This window comes from Delphinus delphis, chromosome 4 (assembly GCF_949987515.2).
Source record: "Delphinus delphis chromosome 4, mDelDel1.2, whole genome shotgun sequence".
NCBI classification, from domain to species: domain Eukaryota; kingdom Metazoa; phylum Chordata; class Mammalia; order Artiodactyla; family Delphinidae; genus Delphinus; species Delphinus delphis.
Genome location: NC_082686.1, coordinates 54,722,842 through 54,735,852, shown reverse-complemented (window position 1 = coordinate 54,735,852; position 13,011 = coordinate 54,722,842). Strand labels below are relative to the sequence as shown.

At 37.7% G+C, this 13,011-nt stretch overlaps 1 protein-coding gene across 3 annotated transcripts in view; it reads left to right on the top strand.

Moving 5' to 3' along the window:
• The window catches only part of CD47 (CD47 molecule), a 54,491-nt gene that overhangs the window by 29,509 nt on the left and 11,971 nt on the right, over nucleotides 1-13,011 (top strand). For all 3 annotated transcript variants that reach the window (XM_060010605.1, XM_060010604.1, XM_060010603.1), the window contains exons 4-5: nucleotides 11,252-11,359; nucleotides 12,550-12,642. In XM_060010605.1, the coding sequence (XP_059866588.1) occupies nucleotides 11,252-11,359; nucleotides 12,550-12,642 (201 nt within the window). The remainder of the gene's footprint in view (nucleotides 1-11,251; nucleotides 11,360-12,549; nucleotides 12,643-13,011) is intronic.

Sequence of the window (13,011 nt, the reverse complement as noted above, 5' to 3'; positions counted from 1 at the left end):
AACTTTTAAAATGTAAGATTTATTTCTCATCTCCCTATAGCACACTGAAATAGTCATTGAAGGCTGGTAAACATTTATATAAGGCAAGGAGTAATTAATGGCTGATTTCATTTATTTATTTTATTCACTAGTGCAACCCTTATAAAATGAAAGCTAGTAAAATATTGTAGTGGATTGACCTATTATATATTTCATGAATTTTACTCAGAAGTTTAAGTCATGTGTATCTAAAGTGATACATAAAAATGGAAGGGAAATGACTGATTATGTATTCTAAGGATTCTTTTCAATGTATGGCACTCTGGAAATGCTTTGTGATTTCAAATCTGTTCTCAACTTTTGTATAAAAGGGCAAAAAAGAGGGAGAAAGGGCTAAGGGAGAAAACTGTCAAGATATTTCACAACTCTTACTTTCAAAACAGTGTCTAAAATTCTTGTGGAAATTTTCTTAGAATTTCAGTAAGTCTTTTATATCAAGAAAAAGACTGGTATAGCACGAAGACCTTGTCCACTGATGTTAGGGAAAGCCTTTATGCCTATTGGCAGACTCAGGCCTTAAGGCCTATGTCATATGATTTAAACAGGCAATAGCCTTTTTCTAAGATCATGAAATCATTTCGCTGAAGTGTGATTTGTTGCATTTGGATTGATTGAACTGTGCTGATCGTGACATTACCATTAGTAACATATTATTTTTAGTGGACTGAACCGGGAGTATATTCACTATCAGCCGTATTCTTACAAAATAAGCTTTACCATTGTTTTTCTGACTTAAAAAAAAGTAATACATATCACTTTAGGATACCTTATACAACATAGGAAGTCTAGAGAAAAAACAAAAATCATCTGGAGTCTCACAGCCTGGAAATAAACTATTGAGGTATTCTAGTGAATTTCTCCTTCCCTTTCTGTCTTCTTTCTTGAAAAAGGAAAAACCATAAATGGACTCATATAGCTTACATACTTGTAAATGCTGATTTGCCTCCCGTGTTTTCAGAAATCTTTTTGTAGTTGCCTGTGCTCTACTTTTATGGATGTACTATAATTTACTTAACTCTCATCTTGATGGATATTAAGGGTATTTCCAAATTTTCTTGATACTATGAAAGTATCTAGTGTTACATACCTTTAGTACATACTAAAGGTATGTAACACTAGAAATGGCAGAGATGGTATTTTAAGCCTCATGATACATGTTGCCAACATGTTTTCCAGCACCATTGTATCAATTACTACTGCAGGTGAGAATACCTGTCTTTTACCTCACAAGCTTGACATCATTATAATTCTAAAATCTTTGGTAATTCGATGGTTAAAAAACATCATCTTAATTTTCATTTTTGTGTTAGGGTAAATGTTCTTTTTTATATGTATTCTATTGGTCATATTTTTTGGGGGGCCATGCCTTGTGGGATCTTGGTTCCCTGACCTGGGATCAAACCCGTGCCCCCTGCAGTGGAAGCACGGAGTCCTAAACACTGGACCAGCAGGGAACTCCCTTCTATTGATCATATTTTAAGGAATGTGATCATAAACCTAAAAAAATATTTTAGTGGCAATTTTTTTTTGTAAATAATTTTTTAACATCTTTATTGGAGTATAATTGCTTTACAATGGTGTGATAGTTTCTGCTGTATAACAAGCTGAATCAGCTATACCTAAACATATATCCCTTTATCCCCTCCCTCTTGCGTCTCCCTCCCACACTCCCTATCCCACCCCTCTAGGTGGTCACAAAGCACCGAGCTAATCTCCCTGTGCTGTGCCGCTGCTTCCCACTAGCTATCTATTTTACATTTGGTAGTGTATATATGTCCACATAGTGGCAATTTTTTAATTAGGCTCATCTTAGAACAAGTAAATGTAGTGTGTGTGTGTGTGTGTGTGTGTGTGTGTGTGTGTGTATGTGTGTAGGAGGTACCTATATACTTGATTCACCCAGCCTGCGCTCACATTTAAAGGTGTTTTTGATAATAGTACCTAAATATTTGTAGAGCTCTTGCTTTGTGTGATAAGCACTGTGCAAAGTACTCTACATCTGAAATCACATTTACTTCTTTCAGGAACTCTATGGGGATAGATACTGTTGTTATCATTCCCATTTTATAGACAAGAGACAGAGGCACAGATTGGTTAGGCAATTTGCCCACCATCACCCAACTGTTTCTTGGTAGTACTGGGATTTGAAACAGTGCTATTTACCACTACATTATAGTGCCTCCCTGTCTTGAAATTATTTGGAATGTGTTTTTGTTTTCTTTTCCCAAGAAGGGTGAACCTATATCTGGATATACACACTGAGTAAAAGAAACTGTTATTTATAGAGTAGAATGTGGACCCACTTTATTTATTCAATAAATGTCTTTTGACAGGGTACCTACTGATTACTAGGCACTGGGCGGTATGCTAGAGATGTAGAAGTGAAATGTAAATTGCCCCTGGCTTTGTAGCACTGCTCTGTGCCTTCTGTCACATCTTCAGGATAGATATGAATCTAAATCTACTTCTCCCTTGGTACGCTTTGTAGGAGGCCTCCTGTTTATGGCCTGGGGATTCCACCAACAGGAAAGCCCCCTTTTTCCCCACTTGCTGCTTGGTTTTGCATTTTTTATATCAAGAAAAAGACTTGGGGCTTCCCTGGTGGCGCAGTGGTTGAGAGTCCGCCTGCCGATGCAGGGGACACGGGTTCGTGACCCGGTCGGATCCCACATGCCGCGGAGCGGCTGGGCCCGTGAGCCATGGCCGCTGAGCCTGCGCGTCCAGAGCCTGTGCTCCGCAACGGGAGAGGCCACAACAGTGAGAGGCCCGCGTACCGCAAAAAGAAAAAAAAAAGATTTGCATCAAGTCTTTACATGCTCTAAAGTATTAATAGTAACTCAGACCCATGACTTTCTAAGTTTCTAGTTCCTTTTAACTTTTTCTGTACTTGACCTCAGGGGGTTTCTCTCTGGTTTTTCTAGCTCAGAGTGTCATTCTTTTTGGTGATCCAAGATAAAACCTAAACCCTGTGTCAGCTAAACATCCAGTTATGACAGCAGATTATGCTTTCACTTTGAGGAGAAAGAGTTTCTTTATACCAGAACTGTATCTTGAACTGTATCTCAGGATGCCATCGATCCTACTGAGAAAGAAGCCTTGAGAAGACTTCTAAACTCTGGAAGCCAAGCCAAGGGGTCCCAAACGTGGTGAGCCTTAGACCACATTTTGAAGACAAAGGTCTCTCACGGGAAAATGTTCCTAAATACCTTTGCCTTTAGCTTTAACTTACAAGCTTTTAAGCAGAATCTTACGCTTAGCACACAGCTCAGAGAATCCTCGAATCAAACACTGAGCCTTAACCAAAGTAACAATTTTCTTAATAGTATTGCATTTCAGGTATTTTGTTTTTGTTCTGAAAACTGTACCAACTCAGTTTTCCACTGCACTGACAATTATGTTTCTGGCTGATTTTCAGGGTTGTCCTTCCTTACTCTTTGACAACATAACAGGTATTTTCTACCATTTAGATGTTTGATGAATGATTTCAATTGCTGCCCATCGAGACCTGTAGTTTTTATAGGATTAAGGTTCAACTTCATATCAAGAACTGGATAACATCGGGGAAGGGGAAGGGGAAGCTGGGACGAAGTGAGAGAGTGGCATGGACATATATACACTACCAAATATAAGACAGATAGCTAGTGGGAAGCAGCTGTATAGCACAGGGAGATCAGCTCGGTGCTTTGAGACCACCTAGAGGGGTGGGATAGGGAGGGTGGGAGGGAGACGCAAGAGGGAGGGGATATGGGGATATATGTATACATATAGCTGATTCACTTCATTATAAAGCAGAAACTAACACAACATTGTAAAGCAATTATACTCCAATAAAGATGTTAAAAAAAATAACTGGATAACATGTTGAAATTCTTTGAGATAGGAGTATCTATTCTTATTTTTTCTTCTTTAGAACTGTTGTATTATTCAGTGAATCCCTGCTTTACACAGAACTGCGGGACTATAAATATGACCATATAAGCTGAAACTCTGCAGAACAATCTAATAATAAATGCCAAAGTTTACTATAGTTCCGTGACCTTTAAACTTTTTGTAAAAACGTTAAAACCTCTCTTACTGTCAGTAATAAATGTATTAGGAAATGAAGAAAATAGTAAAACTAATATTTAGTACATGATAAATTAAAACATAAAAAACATTGAGAATTGAAGAATTTTATCAAGGGTAGTTTGAAAAATGCTTGCCTCCTCTTCTCATATAACTGAATACAGAGCAAGCATCTTGTCTATGCCTTGGTGAATTGTCATACTTCTTTCTAAGATCGAATCAGCTTCCATCACTTTCAATGTCATGAACTATCCATCGCAAAGAATTCCTTTCATGTGAAGTTTTTCTGCCAGAGTCACGTCCTCTGGGACATCTTCATTCTTTGTCACAGCCGCCTCATTGTCCTCATGTATGCCAATAAGTTCACTTTTACTAAGTTCTTCTGGCTGCGTATCTAGACTCTCTTGAACGGCAGTAGTGTTGACATTCCACAGTCAGCTATTCTGTAACCGCAGTTACCTTCTATTCGAATTTCGCTTCCAGCATTATCACATCTCGTTTCTTTGCTCCCTCACCTTTATTGCCCTGTTTCCTCTTTTGATTATCCATTGTAAAATGTTGCAGTGGCTTATGACTGGGAGACAGGAGGTAACACAACATATGCTTTGCTGTCTGTGCGTGAATTGAATAACAGATGTGCAGTGACCAGTCACCAGCAGTCTTTGAAAAGCGTAACATGAGTGGTCACTGATCATGATGCGTATCTGTTATTTATGCAGTGATTTGTGAATTGAAGAGATATCAGAGAAGTTTACACTTTATGCAATTACTCAGTTAATATATTGTGAACTCTGTTTTGGGGGGACTTGTGTTATTTAACTAAATGATGGTAACTGAAATTCATGCATGTCAGAACCGGGCAAAGAGAGAACAGCTGTAATTTATTTCAAATTTGTGCATTCTAGGCATCTTTCATTTCGTTTTCTAACTTTCTAGTCCCTGCTCAAGATTATTCCTTCCACAAGGATTTTGGTTACTGCTCAAGGGTCTCTACAGAAATTGGTTAGGGGTCTCTATAGAAATCATTGTTGGAAAATTCAAGGAAAAAAATTCTCCATCACAACAGCCTTGAGATCCTACTAAGTCCTTGAGTGCAATCTTGAGGAGTAGCTTAATATTGAACGTGATTAGGCCATGAAAACACATTTAAAAGAAGTAATGGAACAGAATTTCTTTGTAGATTAGAAAAATCATTCCGACCGAAGTAAAGACGTATACTAACTGCACCAGGAAATTTCTGTCCACAAAGGTAAAGTATCATCATGATAGATATTATTACAAAGAATTCTATTAAATAATCTTGGACTCCCATTGCTTTCCCTTGGTCCTGTCCACATAATTATCAAATTCTGTTATTAAATCGTGTTTTTATACACTGATTTTATTGTGGAAGGAACTGAACAAAACTATAGCTTAGCAGTATACTCTTTTGTAGAAATACAGTTGCTATTCCTTTGACCCTTTCCCAATTCAAACTTCCCAATTTCCTGCATATATTCTGAAGGTGTGGCACCATCCACAAGACCAGGAATGTTTGGAACCAAGGAAAGGAAGTTAGTGTGTTAGACATCATCTTCTTTTATCTTTTATATTCAAATTACTTCAAAGCCCAGGCTTCATAAAGATTGGGCTCTTTTATTGCCGGGTCCTGTAGACTGGGAATGTGATTTCTAGTCAGTCTTCATTTTGACAAAATTATTTCATCGAAACAAGTTGGATAGTGTATGGAGTCCATTATAAAATTATTTTACTCTCCTTCTGGCAAGTAATCAGTTTATTATTGGCACTAATATTCATTTTTATCCAGCACCAGTTTCACAAAGCCTTCACTGTTTTTTTAATGTGCGTTAAATATTTTTAAAATTGTAATTTTAATTTAATTTAATAAAAAATTTGAAATTGTAATTTTATTTTAAAACTTATGAGATGTGCTTTATCCTGCATTGGAGACAATATTGATGTGCAGCTCAACAGAAACCAGGAACATTCTAAAATTACTTTCCGAGAGTTATCAGAAGATAGCACTGTAATAATAAAATCAAACGTGTCTCCCTTTATGATTTTTTCCTTTTTTTTTTTTTTTTTTTTTTTTTTGTGGTAGGCGGGCCTCTCACTGTTGTGGCCTCTTCCGTTGCGGAGCACAGGCTCCAGACATGCAGGGTCAGCGGCCATGGCTCACCGGCCCAGCCGCTCTGCGGCATGTGGGATCCTCCCGGACCGGGGCACGAACCCGTGTCCCCTGCATCGGCAGGCGGACTCTCAACCACTGCGCCACCAGGGAAGCCCCGATTTTTTCCTTATTTGATGTACATTTTACCTCACTGTTTAACCTTCCTGTTTGCCACTAACTCACTAATCACTTAGTAAGGGATCATTTAAATGTCATGCATTATAACAGGCATTGAGTTCATGGATTTTAGGGTTTTGTTAGGTGGACTTCAGCCTGTGTGGGTCTATGTGGGCTTATTGAATACCATCTTTGGGGTGTCATTAAAACTAAGATGATAGTTTTATTTGATCTCCAAGTTGAGCCTGGTAATTTCACTAGACTTCTTCTGCCACAGCCTGCATTCTGTCTCGTATGTGCTTTATGTCAGTGACAAGGAGACAAGAAAACCTTAATGGAGTATCTATTCATAGTATTAGCACGTTTCTTCAGGTGGCTAGAGGGACATGTCATTTCTCTGTTCGCATGAATCTGAAAGATTAAATACATAATAGGGCTTTCTTAGGCTAGGGTAGACCCACACCTTTTATTTAACTGGAGGAGAAGATCTGGGAGTAACACTTCCCATGACACATTCCCCACCAACACACACACTCATTCCCATATTAGAATGTCAGGAGCACTGAGGCAGAAGCACTTGTCTTTGTTCACTGTCAGCACTTAGAATAGTGATTGTCACATAGTAGGTGCTCGATCAACTGTTACTGAGTAAAGTAACCTCTACTCCTACCTCAATTTGGTTGATATGACTTGGGCTAATAAAAGGGCCCAGTACATGGTGGGCACACAGTAAGTTTTTATAGAGCAAGCAAATGAACAACCTATCTCATCTCTGAGAAGAAGCTGGCTAGATTTAATTACTTTATAGACGGTATAAAAGGGAAACTTTTAGAATTCCTAATCTGTTGAAAAAACTTGACATTGTCTCCCCATATATTTGGTATTCCCGTGTCAGGCAGCACTAAGTTTATAAGTATCTGTTAAAAATGTAAGTACCAACCATACCCAATGTTGGTCAGAATGTGGAGCAACAGGAACTCTCATACATTGCTGGCGGGAGTGCAAAACGGTACAGCCTCTTTGTAAGACAGTTTGGTGGTTTCATGTAAAACTAAATGTACTCTTTCCATATGATCCAGTAATCGTGCTCCTTTGGGTATTTACCCAAATGGAGTTGAAAACTTAAGTCCACACAGAAACCTACACATGGATGTTTATAGCTGCTTTCTTCATCATTGCCAGAACTTGGAAGCAACCAAGATATTCTTCAAGAGGATAATGGATACACTGGGTGGTACATCCCGACAATGGAATATTATTCATCACTGAAAACAAATGAGCTGTCAATCATGAAAAGACATGGAGGAACCTTAAATACATATTCCTAAGTAAAAGAAGCCAATTTGAAAAGGCTACATACTATATGATTCCATCTATAAAGCATTATGGAAAAGGCAAAACTATGCAGACAATTAAAGACACAGACCTACTAGAGAATGGACTTGAGGATACGGGGAGCGGGAAGGGTAAGCTGTGACAAAGTGAGAGAGTGGCATGGACATATATACACTACCAAATGTAAAATAGATAGCTAGTGGGAAGCAGCCGCATAGCCCAGGGAGATCAGCTCGGTGCTTTGTGACCACCTAGAGGGGTGGGATAGGGAGGGTGGGAGGGAGACGCGAGAGGGAAGAGATATGGGAACATATGTATATGTATAACTGATTCACTTTGTTATAAAGCAGAAACTAACACACCATTGTAAAGCAATTATACTCCAATAAAGATGTTAAAAAAAAAAAAAAGGTCAGTGGTTGCTAGGAGTGGGTGGTGGGGAGGAGAGATGCACAGGCAGAGCACAAAGGATTTTTAGGCAGTGAAGATACTCTGTATAATATACAATATTGGATATATGGCATTATAAATTTGTCCAAACCCATAGAATGTACAGCACCAAGAGTGAACCCTAATGTAAACTATGGACTTTGGGTGATTATGATGGGTCAATGCAGGTTCATCCTTAGTAAAAAAAAAAAAAAAAAAAAAGTATCATTCTTGTGAGTGAAGTTGATAATTAGGAAGGCTATGCATATGTGGGGGAAGGGAGTATATGGTAATTCTCTGTACCTCCCTCTCAATTTTGTTGTAAACCTGAAACTGCGCTTAAAAAAAAGTCTTTAAAAAATGTAAATACTGTATTTCCCCTATTTTATTTTGTGCATTTATTTCAGTACTTTTAGCTAAGGTCTATCGTTGAAAGCATGGGGATTTTTGCCAGAAAATCATACCAGGAAGTTTGATAAGAGCCTGCAGTTAAGAACACATTAAGTTATCTTAATGCTAAATGTTCGGGGAATTACTTGAATTTATTTTCATTGTTACATTTAAAGTTTTGATAGGTTTGATAAATAAGAACAAATCCACTTATTAAAGGACAAGAACAGATCACACACAAAAAAAAAATCCTTAAGATTAGTGGGTTCTGTGGCATCTATATCAGATTCCTGACCATTTAGCTAGCTGGAAACATGACATCTGAACCTAGCAACAAGATACTTTCTCCAAACTTGCTATGGGACCTGCTAAAATGTGGCCATTGTAAGCAAAGAAAATGAGTGAAAAGAAACCCTTTTTAAAGGTTTGCAAAAGAAAACATGAAGATAACCTTTCATTGCCTGTGGTTACTTAAGTAGACCCCACTAGTATGTTTGTTAGAAATTGCTGCTTAATTTTGAGGAAGAGGTTAGGTAGCCTTGAAAATTAGTAGTTGAACCAATCAACAGGAATGAAAGCTACCTCCCAAAGGTTTTGAAAAGACCATTCTATGATAGCAACCCTGTCAATAATAGCATTTTGTGGCATTTTATTTTTGTTTGTATTGTTGATATTATTTTTCTCCTATGGCTCTTGTAAGCCTGAAGAGATTGAATTTTATATGAGGTTCAAACTCTTATTTTTCTTAAGCATGGTGTAAGTCACTTTTTGTGTGAATTTATACTGGACTCTAAGGTGAATTGTTGTTGCTTGATCTTTGTAGCTCTTTTATGTACTGAATTAAACCTAGAAGAGTCTCTTATGAATGTTTGATTGTGAAGTAAATTTGAAACAGTTTCTATTTTATAACCCTTTTGCAGAACTTTCAGACTCTCTTTAAATAATAGTATACATGGGATTAAAATGGAAACATGGGATTAGAATGGACACATGTCTAGAGAAAGTTTCTTTTTCTGTGTCTGTGCCTTTTGTGACCTCTACACTGAATTTCATCCTAGCCAGTGTTTGACCCTAGAAAGTAGGGAAGCCCCAAATCTTTGCCCTGTATGAAGGCAGGGACATGACTGAGTCATAGTCACATAAATTTCGAGGCTGGATGGGTCAAATGAAAGTTTGGGGAGCTTGCTGTATTGTTTCTCACTCTTTTCTGATTAATGTGGATTTCACTTACCTTCAGGACTGATTACTGATTGGCCCTCCATCTCCCTCTAAAGAGGAAGAAGTTGAGGTTACAATCTAAAGTATGAGTAGAGATTTTAAATTCAAATGCCTGTATTATACTTTAAATACCTTAACCACAGGTTATAATCTAACCCTAGGTTATAATACCTTAAACATAGATTTTGTCATGGTCATTTAGGAGTTTATTTGTTGTTTTTACTATAATTGATCTGTTTGTCATTTTAGTGGATGCAAATTAAATGCTAAACATAAAATTATTTAAAATTTCCTCCTCAGGACCATCGCCCATTGATGAATGGCATGGAGAGTACCGTGTGTAGAGGAAACAGCAGAATTTCATCATGCACTCTATTTCTCTCTGCTACTCAGTCTGCTTTTAGGTTGCTTTTAACAACTTTCTTGGTGAAAAATTAGTGTTAATATTAACCAAAACAAAACCCAAAAGGTGAATATAGGATAAAAATGTAACACTTTTAGGCTTATGCATTACATTATTCTTTTAGGGAAGCTGGATACTTGACAAAAGCGTAACACATATGTTAAGGCCTATTTGTAGTTTATTTTTATGAAATTGTTTTACTTGAACAATTAAAGCATTTCCCCCCACCTCAGGATTTCAAGAAGGTGTGATCTGTCCAATGTTTACTCTACTTTTTCAAAACAAAATGTCTAGATTTCCAGATGCTTTACTAATTTTATGTAAGGTGGAAGAAAGTTCTGTTTTTGCTGCTATTACTAATTAGCCAGTTATTTCTCATCAGCAATGTGTGTATTAGTTGTAAACCTGAGGCAGTCTGCTTCTCAGGGGACATTTGACAATGTTGGGAGATATTTTTGATTGACGCAGCTTGGAGGCTGTTACTGGCATGTAGTGTGCAGAGGCCAGGGATGGTACTAAACATTCTGTAATGCACAGAGCAGTCCCTAACAACAACAACTTATCTGACCCAAAATATTAATAATGCCACGATTAAGAAAGGCTGATAGGGCTTCCCTGGTGGCGCAGTGGTTGAGAGACCGCCTGCCGATGCAGGGGACACGGGTTCGTGCCCCGGTCCGGGAAGATCCCACATGCCGCGGAGCGGCTGGGCCCGTGAGCCATGGCCGCTAAGCCTGTGGGTCTGGAGCCTGTGCTCCGCAATGGGAGAGGCCACAGCACTGAGAGGCCCACGTGCCGCAAAAAAAAAAAAAAAAAAAAAAGCCTGATATATATAACTTCATTCTAGGGCAATAAAGTGTCACCTATAAATTCAGCATCCATATTTATACTGCCATGACACCATTTAGCCACTGACATATTGTGAAAAAGATTTGACATGGCTTGACATGATGTGAAGGACTTGTTCCTCAAAGGTTATTCGATTGTAGTAAGTTATCAGTTTAATCTTTGCACCTTGTAAGTTACAGAAATGGCTTTACTTCTTGTGATTGAGTTCATGTAATTCTTTGTGTTTTTTTTTTAAGCGCTTAAATATAAATCCAGTTATACGAAGGAGAAAACCATTTTTCTATTAGTTACTGGACTAGTGCTCACTATCGTTGTCATTGTTGGAGCCATTCTTTTCATCCCAGGTAAGATGTAAAGTTATTATGAGGGAAAGCAAGATTGATAAGGTTGAGGGCATTTCTGGGGAGGTGCATATTAGTTTCCTAGGGCTGCTGTAACAAATTATCACAAACTGGGTATTCTAAAACAATAGAAATTCTCTCACAGTTCTGGAGGCCATAAATCTGAAAATAAAGATGTTATCGGGGCCATACACCCTCGGACACTCTAGGGGAGAATCCATTCCTTGCCTCTTCTACCTTCTGGTGTATCTGGCAATCTGTGCAGCTCCTTGGCTTGTGGCAGCATAACTCTGCTTTCCTCCGTGGTCACATTGTCTCCTCCTCCGCTCCATGTCTCCACTTAATTTCCCTCTGTCTCTCTGTTACAAAAATACCTGTCATTGGATTCAGGACCCACCTGGATAATCCGGGGTAAGCTCCTTCTTTCAGATCCTTAGCTTAATCATATCTTTTACTATATAAGTTAATAGTCACAGATTCGGGGGATTTGAAGGTGGACATATCTTTAGGGCCACCATTCAATGCACTCCAGAGGCACACTTCATTGGCCAATACCTGGAAGTGGGAACAAATGTGGGAAGCAGATCTATCTGAAATTGCAGTTGCCTGTGAAGGATGGCAGTGTGAGTGGGAAATAAGGGTCTGCAGCACATGGAAAGAACAGCAGAGACAGGCTGGGACTCACAAGTGTAAACTGTAGAAAGCCTTTGTTGTTTTTTGAGCAGAATACAGTATAGGTGTAATGTTTAGGAACATAAATTTGGCACCTCTGTTTGCAACTGGAGTTAGTAAAGACATGGGGAGGAAGGATATGAATCAAAAGACAACTTGAAAGAACAACTGCTTTGACTTTGGGACAGGTTGAATATAGCAAATGAAGGGAATGGTAAGAGATTCCAGAGTTTCTCACTGGAATTATGTAAGGTAGGTAAGAAGCGGGTAGAGCCAATTCAAGGTTTGACGTGTTGAGACTTATATGCTGACATTTAAATGTCTTAAGTTTGGTCTTGAATAATCAAAAAAAAGTCATTTATTTTATGTGAAGTTTTTGGGGAAATATATATTTTTAAACCTTTTGTAGTTTATAAGAGTAGTATTGAAATTAATACATTTAATAAATTAAATACTTTAACATCCCATAAGAATAGGAAGTACGTAGGAAAATATTAATTAGTATTTTTAATTTTTAACAGGTGAATATTCAACAAAGAATGCTTGTGGACTTGGTTTAATTGTAATTCCTACAGCAATATTAATATTACTTCAGTACTGTGTGTTTATGATAGGTGAGTATTTGTTATAGCATGATTTTGCCCACCTTTTTCATTTTATAAAGCAGCAGTTTTGGTTAAAATATTCTTGTATGATTTTTTTTAACAACTCAATAGAAGTTGGTTTATTAAAAGATTTCCCAGGCTATTCTTAGCGATATTTTCCCCATATGGATTAATTTTAAGGTTAACTTCGGTTTTCAAGGCATTCAGTTATCTTGTAAAAAATGATTTTCATATACACTTGATATCAGTGGTTTTTAAAATTATGCTACATAATTTCTTAATGATTATCTTCATATATTTATTTCAGTTTTTTGAAGCTATAAGTAGATATTAAACATGCCCTTTCTCTTCTTTTGCTAAGCCTCTCTGTTTAAAATT